This window comes from Durio zibethinus, chromosome 21 (assembly GCF_047325235.1).
Source record: "Durio zibethinus cultivar Kanyao isolate XHJ-2024 chromosome 21, ASM4732523v1, whole genome shotgun sequence".
Taxonomy (NCBI): domain Eukaryota; kingdom Viridiplantae; phylum Streptophyta; class Magnoliopsida; order Malvales; family Malvaceae; genus Durio; species Durio zibethinus.
This window is the reverse complement of record NC_143182.1, coordinates 10,721,704-10,746,157: the sequence shown is the minus strand read 5'-3', so window position 1 is coordinate 10,746,157 and position 24,454 is coordinate 10,721,704. Positions and strand designations below refer to the sequence as shown.

The 24,454-nt window shown below is 30.5% G+C and overlaps 1 protein-coding gene across 1 annotated transcript; it reads right to left on the bottom strand.

The window, feature by feature from the left end:
* Positions 1–19,351: 19,351 nt before the first annotated feature.
* LOC111306494 (protein GAMETE EXPRESSED 1-like) lies at positions 19,352–22,122 on the bottom strand. Its single transcript, XM_089751102.1, has 6 exons — positions 21,626–22,122; positions 20,899–21,522; positions 20,670–20,796; positions 20,378–20,564; positions 20,107–20,254; positions 19,352–19,932 (listed from the first exon to the last, which is right to left on the bottom strand). The coding sequence occupies exons 1-6, from the start codon at positions 22,120–22,122 to the stop codon at positions 19,656–19,658; spliced, it is 1,860 nt and encodes a 619-aa protein (XP_089607228.1). The 3' UTR covers positions 19,352–19,655.
* Between the last annotated feature and the right edge of the window lie 2,332 nt (positions 22,123–24,454).

Sequence of the window (24,454 nt, the reverse complement as noted above, 5' to 3'; positions counted from 1 at the left end):
CAAGCTAATGCATAAATACATCTTTTTCAATGGTGAATACTTTGACTCATAATTAGTAAACTTTTTGCTAAGGTAATAAATGGCCTGTTTTTTCTTTCCTGTTTCATTATGTTGCCCTAAAACACATCCCGTTGATTTTTTATGCACAGTTAAATATAGGATAAGAAGTCTTCTAGGGACAGGTAACATTAATACTGATGGGTTTGAAAAATATTCTTTAACTTTTTCAAACGCCATTTGACAATCTTCATCCCATTTTTTTGACCCATGTTTTTGAAGAATCTTAAATATGGGATCACATTTGATTGTAAGTTGGGAAATGAAACGAATAATATAATTCAATCTCCCTAAAAATCCCCATACTTTTTTTTATGTGCGCAGGGTGATAGCTCTTGGATGGCACGTATCTTATCTAGATCCACCTCTAGTCTTTTTTTACTGACAATAAATCCTAGTAATTTTCCTGAGGTTGAACCAAAAGTGCATTTAGCTGGATTGAGCTTGAGTTGAAACTTTTTTAATCTTTTAAATAGCTTTCTGCGATTTGTTACATGATTTTATTCTTCACGAGATTTGGCAATCATGTCATCCACATACACCTCTATTTTTTTGTGCATCATATCATGGAATAGAGTTACTATGGCTCTTTTATAAGTTGCCCCAGCATTTTTCAAACTGAAAGGCATGACTTTATAGTAAAATATTTCTCATACTATCACAAAAATAGTCTTTTCCTTATCTTCTTGTGCCATCTTAATTTGATTGTAGCCTAAAAATCCATCCATGAATGAAAATAGAGAATGCCTAGTGGAATGTCCACTAAAGTGTCAATATAAAGCAATAGAAAGAAACCCATTGCCAACCTTCTCAACGTTCTCTTATCATTCTCTGATATGTGCTCTAGGTATTGTTGATATTTAACATATTGTAATATGTCAAAATACCATAGTTTTCCATCAATTCCTTTATTAACATTTGAATAGTGAGTTGGTTTCTCTCGCAAGCTCAATTTGATGGGTTAGATTTCAGCATTTTCATTTAATTTGAACATTGCTACCAATGTAGCCAAAACATCAGCCATCTAATTCTCTTCTCCGGATAAATGATGAAACCAAATATTCTTAAATTTTTTGATCAATTTTGATATATACTTTTGGTATAAAATTAACTTTGAATCTCTGATTTTCCATTCTCCTTACAATTGGTATATAACCAAGGCAGAGTCTCCATAAACTTTTAAAGCATGGGCCTTCATTTCAAGAGTAGCTTGAAGACCCAGAACACATGCTTCATATTCTATCACATTATTGGTGCAATCAAAATTTAGTTTTGCAGTGATTAGGTGGTAATCCCCTTATAGAGATATCAAAACTACTTTAATACCATGCCCTAAAGCATTTGATGCACCATCAAAATACATCTTTCATATACCTTCATTATGCTCTTCTTTATCTATGTGCATTACAGACATTAAGTTTTTATCTAAAAAATCAAATGTCATAGGCACATAATCTTCATGAGTGCGTTCTGTAAGAAATTTAGCAATAGCACTTCTTTTGATTGCCTTTTGAGATACATATACAATGTCATATTCAAAAAGTAACACTTGCCATCTTGCTATTCTTTTTGACAATAAAGGTTTTTCAAATATGTACCTGATTGGGTCTAATTTGGTAATGAGCTAAGTAATATGATACAACATATATTGTCTGAGTCGACGAGCTGTCCAAGCTAGTGCATAAATACATCTTTTTCAATGGTGAATACTTTGGCTCATAATTAGTAAACTTTTTGCTAAGGTAACAAATGGCCTGTTCTTTCTTTCCTGTTTCATTATGTTGCCCTAAAACATATCCCGTTGATTTTTTATGCATTGTTAAATATAGGATAAGAAGTCTTCTAGGGACAGGTAACATTAATACTGACGGGTTTGAAAAATATTTTTTAATTTTTTCAAACGCCATTTGACAATCTTCATCCCATTTTTTTGACCCGTGTTTTTTAAGAATCTTAAATATGAGATCACATTTGACTGTAAGTTGAGAAATGAAACGAATAATATAATTCAATCTCCCTAAAAATCCCCTTACTTTTTTTTATGTGTGCAGGGTGATAGCTCTTAGATGGCACGTATCTTATCTAGGTCCACCTCTATTCCTTTTTTACTGACAATAAATCCTAGTAATTTTCCTGAGGTTGAACCAAAAGTGCATTTAGCTGGATTGAGCTTGAGTTGAAACTTTTTTAATCTTTTAAATAGCTTTTTGCGATTAGTTACCTGATTTTATTCTTCACGAGATTTGGTAATCATGTCATCCACATACACCTCTATTTTTTGTGCATCATATCATGGAATAGAGTTACTATGGCTCTTTTATAAGTTGCTCAAGCATTTTTCAAACCGAAAGGCATGACTTTATAGTAAAATATTCCTCATACTATCATAAAAAAAGTCTTTTCCTTATCTTCTTGTGCCATCTTAATTTGATTATAGCCTAAAAATCCATCCATGAATGAAAATAGAGAATGCCTAGTGGAATTGTCCACTAAAGTGTCAATATAAAGCAATAAAAAATTATCCTTTAGACTTACTCTATTCAGATCCTGATAATCAACATACATTTTCATTTTGCCATCTTTTTTAGGTACTAGAACTATATTCGTAACCTATTCGGGATATTTGGCCACTTCTAAAAATCTTGCATCAAATTACTTTTTCACTTCTTCTTTTATTTTCAACAACATTTCAAGTTTCATCCTTCTCAGCTTATGTTTATTGGTTTGCACTCAAGCTTAAAGGTAACTTATGCACTACAATTTTAGTATCCAGCTCTAGCATATCTTGATATAACCAAGCAAATACATGTACATAATCATGTAGTAACTTTATCAACTCCTGCTTTATTGGTGATGACATTAAAGTACCAATCTTAACTTTTTTTTTAGTTTTTTCATCCCCTAAATTAATAACTTTAGTGGCTTCTTGATAAGGCATGATTTGTTTCTCTTATTGTTCCACTAATCTCAATAATTCTGGGGATATTGCATGGTTTTTCATATTTTCTTCATCATCGAGTTCACTAATATAAACAAAATTTTTAAAATCAAATCCTAGAATATTGTTATGATGATTTTCATATTCATTATTCAGATACCTAAAAATAAGTGAAATAGATGAAATGTAAAAGGATGTATAGTAATGCAAGGAATTAAAATTAAAGAGGCAAAAAAAATGGACAAATGTGCTACACTTGTCATTTATTCAATTGAAAATGAAGAAACAAACACACATAAGAAATTTAACACTTTTAACAAAAACATTTAGATTAGGTTCAACATATTACTTTAGAGAAAATTTAAAAACAATAGGTATCTCTTTAACATGCCAATTTTTTAGTTCTGCACCAAGAGGAGTAAGATAAACCCATGATAGCTTGGATCTTCGTTTTTCTTTTTTTCACCCACCATTTGTATAGAAAATTCAGCAAAAATATCTTCCAATGATGGTGTAAACTATTTTTCTATGTTGCCTGCTACATCTGGATAGATATAATCGACTAAGATGAAAGTCTCGTAAAGGGGAGAAAAAGATAGGCTTTTAGTTTCTACTTTTTACCCTAAAAAATGAGCCAACCCTTTTTCTCTTTTTCCTCTATGAACTTCATCTTTCTTTTCGAGTTGGCTTGTACCCCAGCCCAAACCTATCATCTTTCTTCGACATCATCCATGGTTGTTATATCCCTTGTAAGTCAGCCCATACTTATTGTCCTTTCCCTATCACTGCTTTAAGTGCCATATTGAAAGCTTTGGATAGACATGGAATATACACTTTTGATCCTTCACCCACATAGGTTGCATTAATGAATTCAAAGGATCTGAAAGAACATTTAGAGCTTCCTCAACTACTTTAACATATAATGTAATAGAGGGTTTAGTCACCAACAAGTCTTCTTCACCAACAACAATGATTACGTATTCATCAATTATGAATTTTACTTTCTGATGCAGAATGGAAGGAATAACTCCTGCCATGTAAATCCATGGTCTTCCAAAAAGATAACTATAGGAAAAAGCGATATCCATGACTTGAAAGATTATATCAAAAGTACATGGTCCAATTTGGATTGGTAGCTCAATATCGCTTATCACTTCATGACGAGTCCCATCAAAAGTCCTCACTATCATATAACTCATTTTTATGTAAGACATGTCAACTGATAATCTAGATAGTGTAGTCATAGGCATGACATTTAAAGAAGATCTATTATCAATGAGTACTTTTATCAGTGTATGATCCTTGTATCTTATAGAGATATGTAAGGCTTTAGCATCACCTCTACCACCAAGTGAAATTTCATCATCACTAAATGATATATAATTTTCCACTGTGATATTTCTCACTATGCGATCAAGTTTCTTCACAGATATATTATGAGCTACATAAGCCTCGTTGAGTACTTTGAGCAAAATATTTCTGTGAGGTTCAAAATTTAATAATAACGAGAGCATAGAAATCAAAGCTGGTAAGCGATTTAATTGCTCTACTATACTATATTCATTATGTTTAATAAGCTTAAAAAACTCACAAGTCTCTTTTTTTGTAACTGAATTTTTACATTCTCGATCTAAGACTAGGGCTGGGTGAGTCTCTTGATCGTTGAGTGCTTTATCTTCTTTTTCTAAGCTCTTTTCCCCTTTTTTTTATTTTTTTTTGTGCTCTCTCAAGTGCTTCTGGGTATAGTACTACCCATTTTCAGTTCTGCCCCCAACGTAGTTATATTTGTTGTACTTGCATCACATGAGTCATATTGAAGAGAACTATTATCCAAACCTTATGATATGATATTACAATCATATTTCCAAGGGACTGCCTTATTTGATTTGTAAGAGAATGGGTTAGAGACCTCAATTGTCACCTTCGGCATAGTTATACAAACTGGTTCATCAATTTTAGCACTCCATTTTTCATCATAAAAGATCATGATAGGCTCAAAATTCATATGAACTGGCTTATTAACTTTAACACTTGGTTTTTCTTCATAAAAAATGGTAACAAGCTTCAAATTCATTCGATAAGGCCTATTTTTAGATGAGTCTTTCGTAACAACATTTACTAAACTTTTTTCATGTTTTTCATAAAATTCAACCGAGAAAGAATCCATCATTCTCTACAACTCCTATCGAAATGCTTTATAATCTTGAAACAAATGACCAACCATCCCCATATAGAATTCACAAGTGTGATTTGAATTATATGAAAATTTTCCATCATTTGAGTTTTCAGGTATTGGATGAATCATATTTGTTTTCACAAAGGTAGCAAATATTTCATCCATAGGGGTTCTGATCTAGCTTACTTTTCTTTTAATATTCTGAGTTGTCTCACTATTTAAAGCATATATTGATCTTCTACCATGATTAGGTAACGAATTAGCCTCTATATTTGGTCTGACCGTAGTTGTGAAATTTAAAATTTCATTATCAATCAAGCTTTGCACCCTACGTTTGAAAGCCGTACAATTTTTTAAGGAGTGGCCCTAAATTCCATAATGATAGTCACAAGAAGCTTTAGGATCATACCACTTCGGATATAGAGGTTTTAAAGGCTCTATGGACTGTCGAGCCACCAAGTATTTATGGAGTAACTGAGGGAACAATTTTATGTATGTCATAGGAATTGGATCAAATCATTGTTACTCTTGATTATTTCAAGGTTTTCTTCGATTAAAGTCTGTGGTATTTGTCTAAAAAGAAGGTTGTGGTCAAAGTGCTTGAAGGTGAACATTGGCTTGAAAAGTAGGTGTCTGGGTTTGTATTGGTTGGTAATGGTATGGGTTTTAGGAAATGTTAAAAATGGTTGGGTAAGAAGATTGGTATACAAGATATGAATGGTATGGGATAAAAGGTCTTGGTTTTGGTTTTTCAGTGGTGACAGCTTGCACTTTTACTTCTTTTTTCTTGGATGGTCTTCTTTTCTTTGATCCAAAAACATCACTTCCATCAATCTTTTCATTTTTAATGATATTTTTTATTATCTCTCCTGTAATTACCATATCAATAAAGTTTTTCATGGCATGACCAATAAGTTTATCATAATATGGTGCTCGAAGAGTATTAATGAACATAATAGTTATTTTTTTTTAGGTGAGAGAAAGTTGAACCTAGCAGCAACATTTACCATCTCTGGGCATATTCTTTAAAATTTTCATTAACTTTTTTTTTCATGTTTTGTAAAGACAGTCTATCTGGAACCATGTCTGTGACATGCTTGTATTGAGTAATAAATTATTTGGCCAGATCTTTCTATGAATGAATATGACTCCTGTCTAATTGAATATACCATCTAGTAGCAGATCCAGTAAGACTATCCTGAAAACAATGGATAAGTAACTTGTATTATTTGTATGCCCAGTCATTTTTCAACAGAACGTAGTAATATGTGCCTGAAAGCATTTGGTTTTATCATATTTTTTAAATTTTGGTACTTTAAACTTTGGTGGGATTACCAAATCTGGAACCAAACTGAGTTCATTGGCATCAATTGTACCAAAAATATTTACGCCTTCAACAACTCGTAGCCTTTCTTCTAAAAGATCTAATTTTTGCTGTGCCTTTGTATTATTAGATTGTTCGGGCATGCCTTTCTTTAGTTTCTCATGCCCTTTTGGGTCATCTAAATCTAGGACCGTAATGGGTTCAACATGACTTGCCCCAATATTTAAACCAACATGTCCTTGACTACGTGGTTGAACCTTGAAGAGAGGTAAATTAAAATGAGCATGTGGCTGCCTTTTAGGCTATGTCATTTATGGATGCATTTGATGAGAAGTTTGAGCAAAAGATGGAGTAAACCCTGATGAATACAATGGATCTTCCCTATCACTGGTATTTTCTTGGGCTTGAGGCTCTTTCTCAGTAGTTACTTCTTCAGCAACCCTTTTTTCTTTGGTTATTTTCCTCATCATGTCCATCATTGCAGCCATTTCTTTTCGAGTCTCTTCTTGAGTCCTAATCATTTGTTTTAACAACTCTTGTTGAAACCTAATCATTTGCTCCTGCATATCAAATTAAGCTTTTTCTATCCTTTTTATTCTAGATGTTTGCTCACTTTTCATGATTTTGACTTATGAACGAGTGTTGTAATGATGACAAGTGGTTTGATCTATGTTTTCTTGATGGCCTAACTATCCTTGCACTTGATTGAGTTAAAGGAAGCTATTTGAGATTTGTTATTTTGAGGTTTCTTTCTTTTAGTTACAATGCATTTTTTTTTTTAAATGAAACACATATATGATGCATGAATACATGAATACAAAAGATGTGCTTATTATATATCCAATATTTGCAAAAGATTTTAAGTCTAAACTTGAACCACCATATCATAACTTCACATTATCCTTACTAAATAAATCTTTCATTACAATATTAAAATTTTCAAAAGAAGCGTCTTACATGGTTGTACTGCTCATAAACATTCTCTAAAAACTTAGTCAAGCATTGATTATGCTATCCGAGGTAAACTTATTTCTTTACTTGCTTAGCTTTTTGAGCCATGTCTCTTACTTTAAAGCTAACTTTTCTTATTTGTTCTACTAGATAGGGTGGCTTGAAATTCTTTCAACTGATATTCTTCTTTCCAATACTATGCTCTATATTCAAATTGATCTCGTTCCTCTTTCAAAATTTGAATGGCTTCATGTCGATAATGCATTTGCTATTTCAAGTCATTTATGAGACTCTGTAGTACTTTTTTTTCTTCCATAGATTAACTAAGCTCTTCTTCCTTAGATAATAAATTGGACCGAAGCTATTTTGCATTTTTTTTGAACTTCTCAAGCTCTATAGTCATTGTGGTGTGGACTTAGGCTAGCTTTTAAAAATCTTTTCTTGTTCTTTTTCAGGCTTTCGAGATTTTGCTTCACTCTTATCAGTTTTATCTTTTCAATAATTAATCTCATGCTAAAGCCTTTTCGTTTCAAGCTCTCATATTTCTTTTTCTTCTTCAAATTTGCACTTCATAATCTTTATATCCTTAGGAATCTCTTCATAATGGGTGTCTTTTTGGTGGCATGGTCTATTTTTTTTAGGATCAATTTTGCTTATGACTCGTTGACTTCTTTATATCAGATATTTAGGTGTGGCTTTGTCTATATATTCCTCACGATCTACTCTTCAAGTCTGCTTTCACTCTCTGATAATCTCTTTTATCTTTCCTAGAAATCTTGATTCTTCAAAAGAGAATTCCAATTCTTGAAGCCCATGAGTCATTGGGACAAATTGCTCTGACCTTAATTTTCAACGGACTAATGCCGGAGCATAGCTTATACATCTCCACGGTCTTAAGAGTGGAACCCATGACTAGTCACCACACCTGTATAACATGGCTTATCGTGGCATCCATGAAGCTCTCCATATAACCTGAGCACTAATGAGATCTTGCAAAATCAATACCCACTCTTCATTAGTCTTTGATTCTGGCCACTCAACATTGCAACATTCTTCAATTGGCCTACTTTTATTACTATATGTAGGATGAAATTTACCTATATGATGTTGAAAATGACTTTTTGCTCAAATGTAGAGTAACTGTACACATCCTATAAAGCATCCTCATTTTCTTCGATAATGATTCAATGATCTAAAGGTCTTTGCCAATATAGAACGAACATGATTGATTTTATTATCCATCTGCTCGAGAAAGTCAATTGCTGATACCTCAATGTGCCCCAAGATCTTCGAAAAAATGATCAAGCCATAAATTGTCAAAGTTATCATTCTCATTCCTCATTCATCCTTCAAGTGTTTGAAGATGTAATCATGTAAGATTTCTCACGGGATGCAATCACTTTTGCCTTTTGTTTGGATATACGAGTTCACATTCTGAATGGGGACCTTTATTATAGAGGCGAGTTTCTTTCGAGACCCAAGTTTTTGACCTTACTAATAGATTTTGTCTGGATTGGAAAGATGCAACCATAACAATGTAGTATATTATTCGATCGTCGGGATCATATCTATTTCATTGAATATGAAACATCTGTATACAGGATCCCAAAATTGGACTAAAACTCTTATCAACTAATTTTCTGTAGGCACCTCAAGTAGTGAAGCAATATGACCGTATTTTTTTCTCAAAAGCCATCTTCCTAAAAGTTGTTACACATGCCAGATTTCGACCAACTCAAAAATGTCATTTTGTTAAAGTCCCAACTTGATTTCTTTAGGCAAAATTTCTTGTTCAGATTCTTTCAAACAATTTCCCATTCTACTTTGGGCTTCTAATAATAGAGTTATCACCACTTTGGTCTCTTCACACACAGTGAGCTTCGAAGCTGAGAACATTATGATGGTGTTTCTGAAGCAAGACTGAAAATCTTCTTACTGATATTGGCATATTGATAAACACATCCCATATGTAAGTGTTTATGATGATGCATGATCATGAAACAAAAGGAGATCAAAACAAAATAGGGTTAGTAATCACATTAAAATAAATATCCCTAATGTGTCCTAATTTATGGTATAATAAAAAATAGTATGGCCTTATCTAAGGTTGGTTTTTTAAGGTTCACTATATGCATGGTTTGGTAATTAACATAGGCTAAAAAGGTTCCCAAATGATCCTCACTGTCATCCACTCTGGACTAGTAAGGCCCTCGATCCTCATCCATAATGGGCTACCGACGAAAAGGGTTCAACTTGAGTGAAAGTATTTAGTTAACCCAAGTAAAGGCATTATAATCTCATGAAAGCGTAGGTACTCTACTCCCTCCTAAAAAAGGATAGATTTGAGAGCCCAGGTATAAAGCTCATGCATGAATGTTAATGTGCACATGTGTGAGGGAATGTAACAAATAAAATTAACAATATAATTAGCAATAATATAAAATAATAACATATCACAACCAAATGAAAAAATTTTAATATTCGAAGATGAGATAAGAAATTAAAGTTAAATATCGAAAAGACCATGAAATCAAAATTTGGATGACGCATGTTTAATTTTTTGGCTTGACTCTGAAGCATCCTAATGGAGTTGCCAAGCTGTCATAATGATTTTTCATCTAAGGGGACTCGATCATTGGACTTGGTGAAAATTTTCGGAATCGCCACCAATCTTTTTATAGGGTGCGATTGGCCACCCAAAATATCATCCTTTAGTAAAAATCTTAAAATTAATTAAAACTTACCAAAAAAAGCTTAGGTTTACGAAATTAGGACTAGGTTCAAGAGTACGGTTACGAGTGAGGAAAGAATTAGCACCCTCACATCGCCCGTTTGAAGAATGGTACCATTTAAACATGCGTAATCCTATAATTTTGATAACAAGATCTTTTTTTATTTAAGTTTAATTTTTTAAAATTTATTTTAAAACATTTTTCTCTATTATGAAATTAACATTATTATTATTATTTTGTATTCTATAAATTCTCCAATGCTTTGGTGAAATTTATAGAAAATCATTATTTAGAAAATATTTCGAAAAAATTGACCATTCACAAAAATTCTCAAAAACTTTGTCATAAGATATTTTAATTATTTATTTGAAAAAGGATTTTAGGAACATCCCGACTCTTTGGTGAGTTCCCAAAATTTGTTAAACAAATTTAAAGATTATCCTGACTCTTCGGTGAAATCTAAATATTATGGTTATTTTAAAATTTTATATTATTTATTATTTAATTATTTTTTTATAAGAAGAAATTTACATTATCCCGACTCACTGGTGAAATCTAAATATTAATCTCTTGTTTGTATTGAAGAAAATCAAACTCTTTCAATTTTCTATATTTTTAAATATTCAAAATATCAATTATTATTATTATTATTATTTATTATTGTTTTATATTGTTTAAATCAATTTTTATTTTAGTAAAAATAATTTTGGATTATCCCAACTCTATGGTGAAATCCAAAAAATTATTTTTACTTGCAATAATTAAAGAAAATTAAACTCTTTTAGCTTTTTCTAAAAATTGCATTTAAAAGATTTATTTAAACATTTTATTTTTTATTTTTTATAATTTTTTATTTTTAGCAAAAATTATTTTTTTTAAATTATCACAACACTTTTGGTGAAATTTAAATAATATTTTTGCTTGTAATAGAATCTATTTCCTTTAAATTATTAATATTATTTTTAATTTTTTATTTATATTATATTTTTTTTATCTCTATTTTGTTTCAGTTTCATTTTTATTCTATTTATTTGTTTGTTTCTAAAGAAATAAAAATTATTACTAGTAATAATATAAAATAATAATAACAATAATATTATATAAAAAATAGCATAAAAAATAACATAAAATAAATCAAAATCAAAATCAAAACAGAGAATAAAAGGAAAAACCTACGAAACGAGTCGAGTTAGAGCGTGGGTCAACGCACGGTCTTGCGCCGGTCGGGTTCGATCCAGACGCCCAAAACGACATCGTTTTGGAAGGCTTATAAAAGACCTATTTCAAATTTTTTTTCTTTCCCCTCTCTCTCTCTACCCCAAAGCCCCTCTCTCTAAAATCCCAGCACCCCTTGTCTGTTGTTGTGATAACCTAATTTCCTATTGGTCAATACCGTGCATCGGTGGTCGAAAACTTTAATGGCGTCAAAAAATTCAAAGATCCCCAGATTTCGGTGATCGAAAAATTCAACGGTTACCGAAAAATTTAAACTTTTTCAGATTTTGGTGTCGAAAAATTCAAACTTTTCTAGTTTTCGACGACCCAAAAAATTTTTCAAAAATTCTTAAAAATTCCCCCAATAATCCTTTTTTGCTTTCTAAACACTTTTCCAAACCCAGATTTTTTAAAAAAATCTCAAACTTCCTAGATTGAGAATTTCATTCTCGAAATTTTTTTTTTTGTGTTTACTATTTTTTTTATTGTGTGTTTCCCCTTTTTTTGTTCTCCGTGTTCTTTTGTTTTTTCAGAACTTAGCTTTATTTATAGAGCTTTTGGGATTCAAGATCCCAGATCTTCTAGGATCTTTTTTTTGTGGAAAATTTGTGTCTATCCGATGACTTTTGGTCACCAGATTTCAGGTTGCTAAGTTAGGTAGTGTCAGAAAGAAAATGTTACTCTCGCAGCTTGATTTCAGTTACTAGAGTTGAAACCAAAAGATTTGTTTTTTGACTTTTTTTTTCTTTTTTTAAGTTAATTAATTAATAAATAATATTAATATTAATAAAAAAAATACAATAGTCAAAATTGATGTCTACAATATATATATATATATACATATATAAAATAATTGTTTGAAACAAAATTTGCTATGATTATTGTCAAATTAAAGTCGTGTAAACAGTACTAGCTAGAGATAAATTGAAAATTTGCTTGTCATAATGGTTTTGGAGTCGTTCGATGAATTTGAAAATAAAAAATAAAAAATAGAGTCATCACCAATCTTTTTTTGGCTAAGTGTGATTAGTCACTTATTAAAACATATCTTTTTAATGAAATTTTAAAATTAATTAAAATTTATTAAAAAGATAATTTTAGGATCTACGAAAACAATCTGGATATGGGAGTCGATTATGCATAGAGAAAGATTTTTGCACCCTCACAGTGACCGTTTAAAACTGTGTCAATTAATTACATGTTATCTATTAATCCTAACAAAATAGTCTTAGTTTTGATGTTTAAAAAGTAATTTTCTTGACTTTCTTTGTTTATCGAAGTTTTGATATTATTATTATTATTAATCTTATTCTTATTATTATTATTATTATTTTGGTTATTACGTTTTATTCGAGAAAAATAAATTGAAACTTTTTTATTGAAATAATTCTTAAAATATTCTAGTACATTGGTAACATTAAAAGAACTTTTTCTCTTCTAGAGATTTCATAGGCATCAGTTTTCGAAATACCTTGAAATCTTATTCTAAGAAGCTCGGATTTACTCTTAGTATAAAAATTTTTTTGGTCGTGCATGCAGTGCAAGTAACAATATATTGATGCATATATTTCATTTTCTTTTTTAGAAATTTTATTGCCTTTTTTATTTAAAATTTTAAAGAAAACAGAAATTTTTATCATATTAAAGATTTTTTTATAAAATTCCAATATATTGGTAATATTTTAAAAAAAATATTCTCACTTAGGGATTTCTTAAAACATCACTACTCAGAATACTTTTAAAATCTCGTCATCGAATACATTTTTTTTCTTATTTTTTATCACTTATTTTATAAGGTTTATTTTAAAATTAATAAAATTATAAAAAATTTTAACTATATATTTCATTATTTATTTTTATTAATTATTATTATAAAACAACAAAAATTTATTCTAGCAAATTTAAACATTTTAATATACATAAATATTAATAATAAAATTTAAAATAATAAAAATAATATTAAAATTAAAAATTTTTTTTTTACCTAAATCGAACTAGTCAACGTTAATTTGGCGATTCGATGGTTCAATGCTGGTTTAATCTAGTCTGAGTTAGTTCAATTGGACCGGTTAGATGCTGAGGGATGTCAGGGTCAAGTGTCCGGATTCCGGGTTGAGTTAGGGCTAACGTACGGATTTTGGGGCTCAAATGGTGTTGTCTTGCTTCTTCCTAAACGACATCACGACATCGTTTTCCCCCCTTTTTTTTTTATAAAATCTCAATTTTTTTTTTATTTTTTCTCTTCATCTCTTTTTTAAACCCTTTCTCTCTTTACCCCAATCGGTTGGTCACCGTTTGCCATGCTGGTCACTGTTAGTATTGTCGGCTGTAGTGTTGGTCATCGAAAAATTTTAAAAACTCCTAAAAAATTTTTCTCGACCCCTTAAACATAGATTTAGGTCTAGTTTCATCCGAATCTCACCGAAACACCCTAGATCGAACCTTAAGGGGTTCGATTAAATATTTTTTTATAAAAGCTAAATTGATTTTTTTTTTGCAAGGGCTTTTGGTGTTGGGTTCCTCCCTAAAGGGGAGGATTGTGTTTTTGATTTTTTTTTGTTTAGGTTTTTCTTCTTTCTTTTTTGGTGATGAGTTTTTCTAAAATATTTTTTGGCAAAAAAATTTTTTTGGTGGTTTTCTAGTGGGCTATCTAGGGCATGGGTTTTGGTTGGGTCTTCGCTAGGGTTCTAGGACTAGCACAAAAGAGAGGCTAAGTTGTGTTTTCTTGGTGCATGGTGTGTAATGGGTAGCTCAATCCCCCCTTGGTCTTTTTCTGGTTATTGGTTTTATAAAGCCGGTTAGGGCAGATGATGGCTAGTGGAGGTTCAGGGGGTGTTGATGGGGCTATAGTGAAGTGGTTCTACAGGAGAGTCAGTGGCCAGTGCTCTAGTGAATAGGGGGTGGATAGAGGGGTGGCAATGATATCGTGCACGGCACCCATTGGCACTAGCCCTCTTGGTTTTTGCTTTTTTTTTTTTGGTTTAATTAATTATTATTAATATCTGATTAATATTTTATTTTAATACTAAATTATAAAATCAAAATAAAATAAAATAAAATGAAGAACGAAACAAAAATAGTGAATTCAGATCCGGTTTTAAAACTAAGGCCTGACTTAAAGACCTAGACAAATTTAGTGTCTACATTACTTTGACATTTCCATATCCCAAAAGAATAAAACTAGTTAATTATATATGTTGTGGTATACAATCATCTAATGGAAAATTCATAGGTAGTGTGGAAATGAGGTAAGAGTCTAGGGAAAATACTCAAAGGAGAAATGATGTGGTTGGGTTTATGTCCAAGTTTAGTGGGACATGGAAAAAAAATGATAGTCAACCGCTCCAACTCCATTTTCTTTATCATAATAATAATAGTAATGGAATTTCTAATGTGCACTAGTGGTGGTGAGTGCCACCCCGTTCAATTAATTTTGTGGGCAAACACTCGTTCTTTTATTGACTTATTTTTTCTCATTTGTAAATTATGGACTATATTAATTTCAATGTCACCACAAGAGGTAGGTTACCCTCCTTAGGGAAGGATATTATAAATCGTTTGAACAAGACCACAAATTAATGGGAGAGGTGTAAAAATATACACATGTATATATGTAGATTATTATTTTTTACACAATGAGTTTGGAGCTTTTTTAGTTTTCATTAAAAGTAGATTTTATGATTGCCATATAAGGAATAATTGAAGTTATTCTTCTTGAAAGTTTTTTTTTTTTTTCTAAAAAAATGGAGATTTTAAGTTTCATATAGCAAAATTAAAAAGTTGACAAATATTTCATTAGAGTATATTTATAAAATTAATGTCTTAATTAATTATTAATTTAAAATATGATAATAATTCAATCTTGTTTGTGAAATTTAAAATTTTCATCATTAATATTGTATAAATATTTCAAAATATATATACATTAATTATGCGTGTATATATGTATAGAAAGAGTGAAAATATACCTTTTGACCTTTTAGTAACGTTTTATCATTTCTATCATGAGTTTATTGACATTTAGTGACACTTTCTATCATGAGTGCTGTGAACCTTTCTTATTTTCTCCAACAAGATTTCTTTTGCATTTCAAAAAGAAAATTATATATGCAATTACTACACTGATGCAATTTTGACATTTAATAGCAATTTCTTACTTGTTTATCATTTTTTTTTTACTTTTCAATAAGAAAATAAGAGGTTCTTATGCTTATTTGTCTCCCTATATTGTGAAACCCAAACTTCAATTTGCCACTATATATGAAAAAGAGAAGAAAGTTCAAAATTTGTGTGTCCAAAATTTTGTCAACTAAAAAGTAGGATTAAATGAAAAAGAAAATATATAGTACTTGATATACTCGCTAGTTTTAAGACTTTAAAGTCCCATCTGCTCCTTATCCTTATCTCAAAAAATTGTGAGTTATTTGTTGCTTTCCAACAAGTGGCACCACTTCTCATTCAATTATACATCCAACATAGTTCATTTGCAAAGTTGAAAGTTTAAAACATTTCGAAGTTAATATGAAGAGATATACACAGTTATCTTCATTAATTTACAATTTTTAATTGATAAAAAGTGTAAGTTTTATATATATTTAGGTTATTCTAACATAAAATAATGGGGATAATATGATATTTGAGGTTTAAAGCGTATACTATTACATAAATTTCAAAAAAGAAAAAAAATTATGTAATTAATTCTTTATTTTGGCAATGGTTTTTTTTTTAAAGATAATTATAACTAGTGAGACAATTACTAACTCTTTTATTCTACTTTTTACTTATATATATATATACACACATAAAAGACAAAAGGGTAATAATTAATGACAATGCTCTAATATTCCATTGCTTGGTTCTTGATAAGTCGTGGAAATTTTGTAGCAACACCTTTCAGCAACACTTGTTGTCCTCTTAGCAATCATAAGTTTAGTGGGAAAACCAAATTAAGCTGAAATATCTAACCAATAACAATCCTGAAACATAATTCTGAAAGCTAAATCATGACATCCCATCATCCATAATCTCTAATGAAAATAGCTTTGGATCTCCTTTTGTCTTTTAAATCTTTTGCTTATTCAACACGACTTCGTAAGTAGTGCTATAATTTAGCTCTAAAATTTCCTGTAGATTTCCCTCTTTTTTTCCCCACTTTCTCGCATGCACTGAAAAAGACAAGCAGGTAAAGAATATTATCAAGAAATGATGGAAAATAATTGAGCTTTGATAATGACTAAGCTTTACTTGATTAAGATCAGTAGCATTCATTACGAAAGATTATTAAAATTAGAATTTCAAAGGGTAGTGGGTGTTAGAAATTGCTACTTTCTTCGTAATTTTACACATTGGACGCCGCCTTAATAAAATGGACTTGAGGAAAGCTTAAAGTTTCCACAACGATTATTATAAATAGATATATTTATGAGTCAAGTCAGATGGCCATGAATTTTGGAATCTAGATTTGATTTCGTCCGATGTAAAATTTTGTTTTATTAATAAATTTATTTTTATTTAATTTAAAATTTAAATATATTTAAATATTAATTATTAAATATTTTTAATTAAATATTACACTTTTAAATTCAATTAATCCTGTTAAATTTTAGACAAACTTTTTAAAAAATCAATTTAATTTGATTAGATTCATGAACAAATTTAATTATAAATAACGCTTATATATATTTTGACTTTTACTAATCGATATATTTTTTAATTTTTGCTACTTTTTAATCCATACAAAAGAAATTCTACTTAAATTTATCGAATAAAATAATTTTCAAGTATATATTTATTAAAATTTAATTAAATAAAAGGTTTAAAATTATTTTGATAAAAGTTGAAAATGTTTGATCAAAGAAATTCAACTAAAACAAAAATATGGGAAATTTAGTCTTAATTATATATAATTGATTTTGTTAAGGATTAAAATTTGATTACTAAAATTAAAAAATTAACATTTTATTAATAAACTACAAGAATTATTGACGATTTAGTTTAACTTACGTAAGCACTAGTGAAATTTGTGGTGGATCAGGCTCCTTTTGAATCATTTTTTGTGAAATTATTTTTCAAAAAACTTTTATTATTATCATTTACACGTGTAGAATCTATCTTTATATGTATAACTTATGAAATTCATGTTTGTGAATAATGATTAAAGGTGTATTGATGTAATAGAGAAAAAAATCATGGAATCCGATCCGAATTGAGGTAGAAGTAGAACCGTAGAAATCCTCGATTCCAGCTGTAATGCTCCTCTTGATTAGAAAAAGGAAAGAAAGTCCTACGCCTATGAATCCAAACAATTCATAATTATGATGAGTAGATAATTATAAGAAATCTAGTAAAAATAAATATTGATATTTATACTGTACATAAAGCACAAAGTGATTGATTGAGTTTGGTATCACGAGTAAAGTGATATAAAGTGATTTCTATTTATGTAGCTAATAAATTTATATAGAAATAAGATAAATTAGTCATAATAACAAAATATAAAAATGATTTATATGTATTTTCATTTTTTATAAAAACACATTAATTTTTTCCTTTTACTTGCTTTTAAAAAATATACTTAACTTACTAATTAAGCATTAATTTAGTGACAAGAAAGAAATTTTAAAATTACGAGATCTTAGATTCAAATTTTATTGAATGTAATTTTGATTGTTTAATTATGTTATAATTTTTTAATTGATTATTTAGTAGTTATAACTTTATTATGATATGATAATTAATTATTCAGTTAATTATAAATACGTAATATTTAATTATAAATGAAACTTAAAAAAAAACCAATCTCACTTATCTTATTTTTATTTTGAAAGAAAAAAATAATATAAATAATCCACCAAAGGATTAAAGATTAGGATATACAATAGAAGAGACCAGCCAACAAATATATACTATCAAAATAAAGCATCAACCATAAGTAAGTAACCTAAATTCACAAAATCTTTTTTTTTTTCGTGGATATAATTTGTTGAGAAGTTATAAGAAGGCAATTTTAATGAATTTGTTAGGTTTAATACAAATAAACATACTTAAATCAACCAAAAAAAATATTGAATACAACTAAAAAATCCTTTGCTTCTTAAGAAAACTCCGCCAACATATAAACCTTTAATTTTTACGACAAGTATGATACATTGATTACACGGTGTTGCCATAAAAACTAAACTTGAACAAAGACAAAACAAGAAGAATGTACAAAACATAACTTTTCAGACTCCAAAAGCTGAAATCGATCCACCATCGTAGAAAAACCAAATAAATGACGACTATCATACCATTAGTTATTATTAATTTCATTTTATCTTGTAAAACTTCTCATATTTTCCTTTTTTTTTTTAAATTTTGAAATCACCATTTTCTTCTCTTTCCCTGCGTAGTTGGTATACCCAAATCTAATGCTGTATAAATTGGAGCGATATGCTAATATTAACTGCCATATCAAATATATTCCATAAATTTGTGTTCTCTAATCTCTAGACTCCAATATTCTATATGGGCTAGGGATGAGTACGGTCCGAGTAGGCGTACCCAAACCTAGGTTCATGGCCCTAAATATTTCAATCGACTTAAGCTCAAACCTAAAAATTTATGCCCAAGCCTGCCAGATAGTTGGACACCCTTTCTAGTAACCAAAAGAGACCGTAGTTGCGAAAATAGGAAAAATCTCTCTTCTTAATTTAGCTTCAATGAATGGAAACAAAATCTTACAATTTAATATTGCAAACAATTTAAGAAAGTTGAATGGCTGATTGACTAATAACTACATATGAAGCATTCAGGGTTAATCGGAAAAATGTTGTTGTGTAGTGCGGATCTCTTTTTTGTGCGTGGCTACGAGCTAAAAGTTTTGTTTCATGTCTACCCAGCAACAGCTATTAATCCAGTAATCCAGTTCTGTTTGAATAACTATGCAGTCTAAATTTGTTTATTAATGGCATATACACATATATAAAGCTTGCTCTTAGTATTTTCTCATTGTTAAGAATTTTGAAGCAATCGAGCTTTCACTAATACAATTAGAAACAAACGGAAGGTTGGCTCGAATGTAAATATCCTGGCATCCTGACAACGTAATGGCCTAGATGTTTAGAGGACAACTGTTTTCAGGTCCTTGATCGCCGTCTAACCTTATTTGCTAAATACATCTTCCGGTGATTCGACTGGCACGAAATTATAGCTGTAATCAAGTAGTCAGATTGGCAGGAAAGGGACCTTTCGAGGACAACCGTAATCAGCAAGCTTGTTAAATTAGAGAAAACTTCGACATCCATGGCGGGGTCTGAGATCATATTTCCTTGAAATTGAGGAAGTTTCAAATGAATTCTCTTTACTCTCTTCTGCTGGAACCGGAGGCATATAGTCCGGGTCCTTGAGATTGTCTACATCATCTGGAAATTCGGTATCAATCCAGGATGACCAGTCCACATCACTATCTGTCTCCCAAGACAAGTCTGAGTTTTTCCGGATGCTATTAACCTTCTCAATCAATGTCAGCAGCATTTGATGGTTCAACATTTCGTAATCCCTGTAACGAAGTGAAGGCATCGCTCTCAGATATTAAACTTAGATATCGTTATTACTAAACAGCCAGACATTTAAAGTAATTTTATGAATCACACACACACACTCATACACATTAGTCTGATCAAATGAAAGTAAGAAAAAAGAACAAAAAAAGAAGAATGATCCCTTCATATACCTATATGAATATATGGCGAATAGAAGTTGGATCGATGCAAGGATCGTATAGAGCAGCCTAACCAGATTAAGAAGCCATGTTTGTTGCTCAATATCATTCATGGAATATCGCAGTATTGCCATTTCAATCATGAATGAAGCACATAAACCTGTCAGAATTAAGAAATGTAATGAATTATATATATATATATATATATGTATATATATGGCCATTTGAATAAAGCAATTGTTCAATTTAAAAGGAAAAAAAAAAAAAAGATGTACATACATACCAATATAGAGTCGGGGTCTCACGGTGTATGTTTGCTTTGTACTGGTAAGCACATAGAGTACAAATATTGATAAGCAATAAAGGAAGAAAGCTTTGATCAAACGGGATTCAACCAACATGGCATTATGGAGGCTAAAGAGCTTATCCAAAGCTGCAAACATGTGGGCTTGCTTGAACTCAAAAGCTTCCTGTATTGATATTTTCCAACGTTCAATTTATGAAGAAAGCAATATCAAATTAGTATAAAACAAATCATGTTGTTTTGAGTAACAATGCAGATATAAAACACAAACCTGAGCTGCTAATATAGACTTTGAATTCTCAACCAGATGTTCATGGGCTTGTTCAAGCTGTTGTTGCCGCTGAAGAAGCATTTCTTGTTGCGTATGGCCAAATTCAGCCAACTCTTTCAGCGAAGCCCTGCAAAGTTAGGGTCGATGAGCTATTTCTAGGTAAATATTTCCAATAAATTCTGTTGATGTAATGATACTTGCTCATAAAATGCTCTGCAAATAGAGTTACCTGCTCTCAGCTAGTGCTTGAGATTGAAATTCAGTAATCGCTTGAAGACCCTCAAGAGCTGTTGATTGCTTATCTAAAAGCTGCTTCTGTTTTTCCAGGGAAATTCCTGTCATTTTCCCAATATCATCTGCTCTGCTCTGCAAGGTAGTCATTTTCTCAGACATTACATCACCAACTTCGTTTATTTTCTTCTCTACTTCAACAGTCTCATCTTTTATGTCATCAAGTCTATCACCCAAGTCTTTGTAAGAGTGATTAAGCGTTGCCATCCCTTCTTCCAAATTACTTTTCATTTGCTCTTGTCCTGTCTTCAATTCTGATTGAAAAGCTGCGATTTGTTGAGATTGCTTGAAAACCGCCATGGAGTGTTCCACTACAATATCCATGTGATCCGACACATTCTTAGTTGTTTCAGCAACTTGCTGGGAGTGTTGATCAATCGTATTAAGAGAACTTAGAATATTGTTTGAGCTCTGTAACAACTGCTCTGTTTTCATTTCGATGTTATCCATTTTTTCCTCTGCAATATGAGCTGTGTTTTTCAAATCATTCACCAATTTTTCTGTTTGAAGCCTGAATGCAGTAGCCCTGCGGTTTAAAACAGAATCAAAGTTTGGTTCATTTGTAAAACAATTTTAAAATCAATAAATTGTCATAATTCTATATACAACAGCAAATAACAGATTGCTTCTAAAATCTTTTCTATTAATCAGTACATAGTACTTACTGTAGCTGATAACAAATTGTGTTGGTTTCAAGAAAGAATTGAAGATAAGTTTGATAGGAAATGTCATCCAACTTTGCAAGACATTTTTGCATCGAAGACTCCTGTTGACAGTGAGGAAAATAGGGCCTTCCCGAGTCATTCTGAAAGCAATTGCAAAGATCCCAAGCAAATCTTTTCCGTTTTTCGCTGTCATCCCCAATGATCTCAGAGCAGGCGGCAAATATTTGTTGATAAGCTCTTTGCCAACATGAGTTGGAGCTGACCAGTTTTCTTTTAGCATTTTCTACCAGTTGAATTCCTTCCGTATAATCAACGGCTTTTAGTGAGAATTCTGCAGAAAAATCCCTTGTTATTGCCCAATTATGGAATTGATTTTCCGCGCTTTGTTCCTGTCCAGAAAACAGAACCCTTCCCCATGAAGGCCATGACAATGACAAGCTAGTTTGTGATTGCAAGATCATGATCAACAAAAAAGGAACATAACTACGATGCTCCATTACTACTCGAGAAAGATTTTCTGTTTCATATATTAATTTGTCGCCTACAGCATCGAACCTGCAAAACACAGGCCAATCAAATAAACAAATCCAGGGTGTAAAACGAATGTCCGCACATAGATAAAAGCTATTTGTTCCATATATGGAATTAGAAAATGAGATTCATCAGATATGGGGTGCATGAAAGGCAAGCTGAAAGAATTGTGAAAGGAAATAACTAAATTGATATAAATTACTTGATCATATTAGCCTGTTAAGATTCTTGAGATCAGGACATTGATCATAGAATAAAAGAAAACATTATATTGGAACCCATAATTGTAATGTTATTGGTTTTAACTATTTTTCCATCTTCGCTGCACCTGGTTCAATCAAATTGCACAACCATGTGAATCTTAATTTGGAAACTATAGGAAGGAAACGCTTTCATATCTAACAAAAATTTGGTCAAGTCACAGTCTCCCTAGGCCTCTTAATCAAGAAACATAACCGAACTTGACAAGAGGAATATCATCGAATTATACCGTCGAAAAAACAACGAAAAGAGACTTGACCCGAGTTCTTAGGTTTTCTTTGCCTTTGATGGAAGTTGAAGGAATTTGAACAAACTTTGCGAGGAAGAAACAAACCTCTCCGAGGGTAATATTTATATACAGTTAAAGTCAGGACGATATGGAAAGGTGGATGCTTGACGCACAAACAACGGAAACATCTTAGTTCCTGACCATTCAGATTCGAGTAAATCAACGGATCAAAATTGATAACGATGCTGTGTCGTTTTTTTTTGTCCACCGACCTGGTTGTATAATTTTAGATCTTTAATTAGAGATACCATATAGAATTATAGTATATCACTATATTTATCTAATAAAACTTTTAATAATCACTAGATTAAAAATTTTATTTAAATCTTACCTTAAGTTAATTAACCTTTTCCATTGTAATAATCGCCGATCTCATTGTCTTTGTCCGCTTTTGTTTTTTGAGATGTCCTACAAGTAACTTTTTTTTATATATAAAAAATCTAAATATATTAATTTTATAAAAAAAATTAAAATTTTAATGAAAAATACACTAAAATAATTTTTTAACTTCATGCAAGTCAAATGATAACAAAGAAAATAAAACGGAGCAGAGTAACTCCTTTTACTTTTGTAGGGTTGCAATTAATTCCCATTTTCCATAAAAAATACTGTTGGATCTTTACTGCTCTACTCTGTTATTTGGTGAGTGTAAAAGAAAAGTTAAGAGAAAAAAAGAAATTATTTCAAAAGTAAATATTAATTTTTTTAAACTTATAAATTCAAACTTAATGGTGTGAAACAGAGTTTAATCAAATAATTTTAAGATACAATAAAATTTATGTTTGGTTGTATTTTGCATTATAGTGAATTCAAGTCATTAAACATGAGAATTATTTTTCAATAAGGGTTTTCTCCAATAAAAAATGCATATGAGACTTTTAACTATTTCATGGAAAAAGGATTGATATTAAAACTTGTATTTTGTTGTGCGTTGAAATGATTCTATCTCTGCTGTTTATAGAAATTTTTTCCAAGAGAGATATATCTCTTTATATTGATGGTATTCAACCAATTAATTTACCTTTTCAATTATAATAATTGATGACATTTGTTGGATCTTAATAGATGCCATTAATAACCATTTATAAAGAAAATGACGATTTGAAAAGATTTACCAACAACAGTGTGAATTGATAAAATGTTAAAATTTTAATTTCAATGATTAAAATTTAAATTATGATAACTAAAATTAAAAACTTATAAAGCGATTTATAAAAAAAAAAAATTATTAGAAAGCGAACTAGTTGATGTGGATTATAGAGTGAAAGATATCTTAAGGGTAGTCAATTAACCATTTGTTTCTATTTGTATACTTTCAGATTACTAAAAATCAACTAACTTCATCTGGTTAGTCGACTAATTCACTCCATAATCAAAATTTCACTTTTAATTAATCGAAAGGGTTTATCGATCAACTTGATCTAAAAGTGTTCCAACTTGGATTTTATGATGTTAGTTGATCAACTTATATATATGCTTAGTCGATTGACTAACCTTTAACAGTTTTCAACTTAATCGATTATTTCATCTATTTAATTATTCGTTTCTTTCACATTACCTATGTTTCCAAGTAATGCGATCTAGTTGGGTGTAGCTGGACATTAAAATGAATATATGTAGATAATCCGATGCAGGATTCAATGGCTTGGTACCTTGAACTTCCTGCAAATTTAGATGCAAGGCAAGTTGTATCATCAACTGTGATGAAATCAAAAGCACATGTTTGGAGATTGATGGAATTAAAAATT

Bases quoted from the DNA above. Each gene is read 5' to 3' on its own strand.
- LOC111306494 (XM_089751102.1), bottom strand. From the start codon at position 22,122: ATGGAGCATCGTAGTTATGTTCCTTTTTTGTTGATCATGATCTTGCAA. The intron at 21,523-21,625 runs GTAAGTACTATG...AAATTGTTTTAC, and splicing joins ACAATTTGTTATCAGCTACA to AAATGAACCAAACTTTGATT. The intron at 20,565-20,669 runs GTTTGTGTTTTA...ATATCAATACAG, and splicing joins AGTCTATATTAGCAGCTCAG to GAAGCTTTTGAGTTCAAGCA.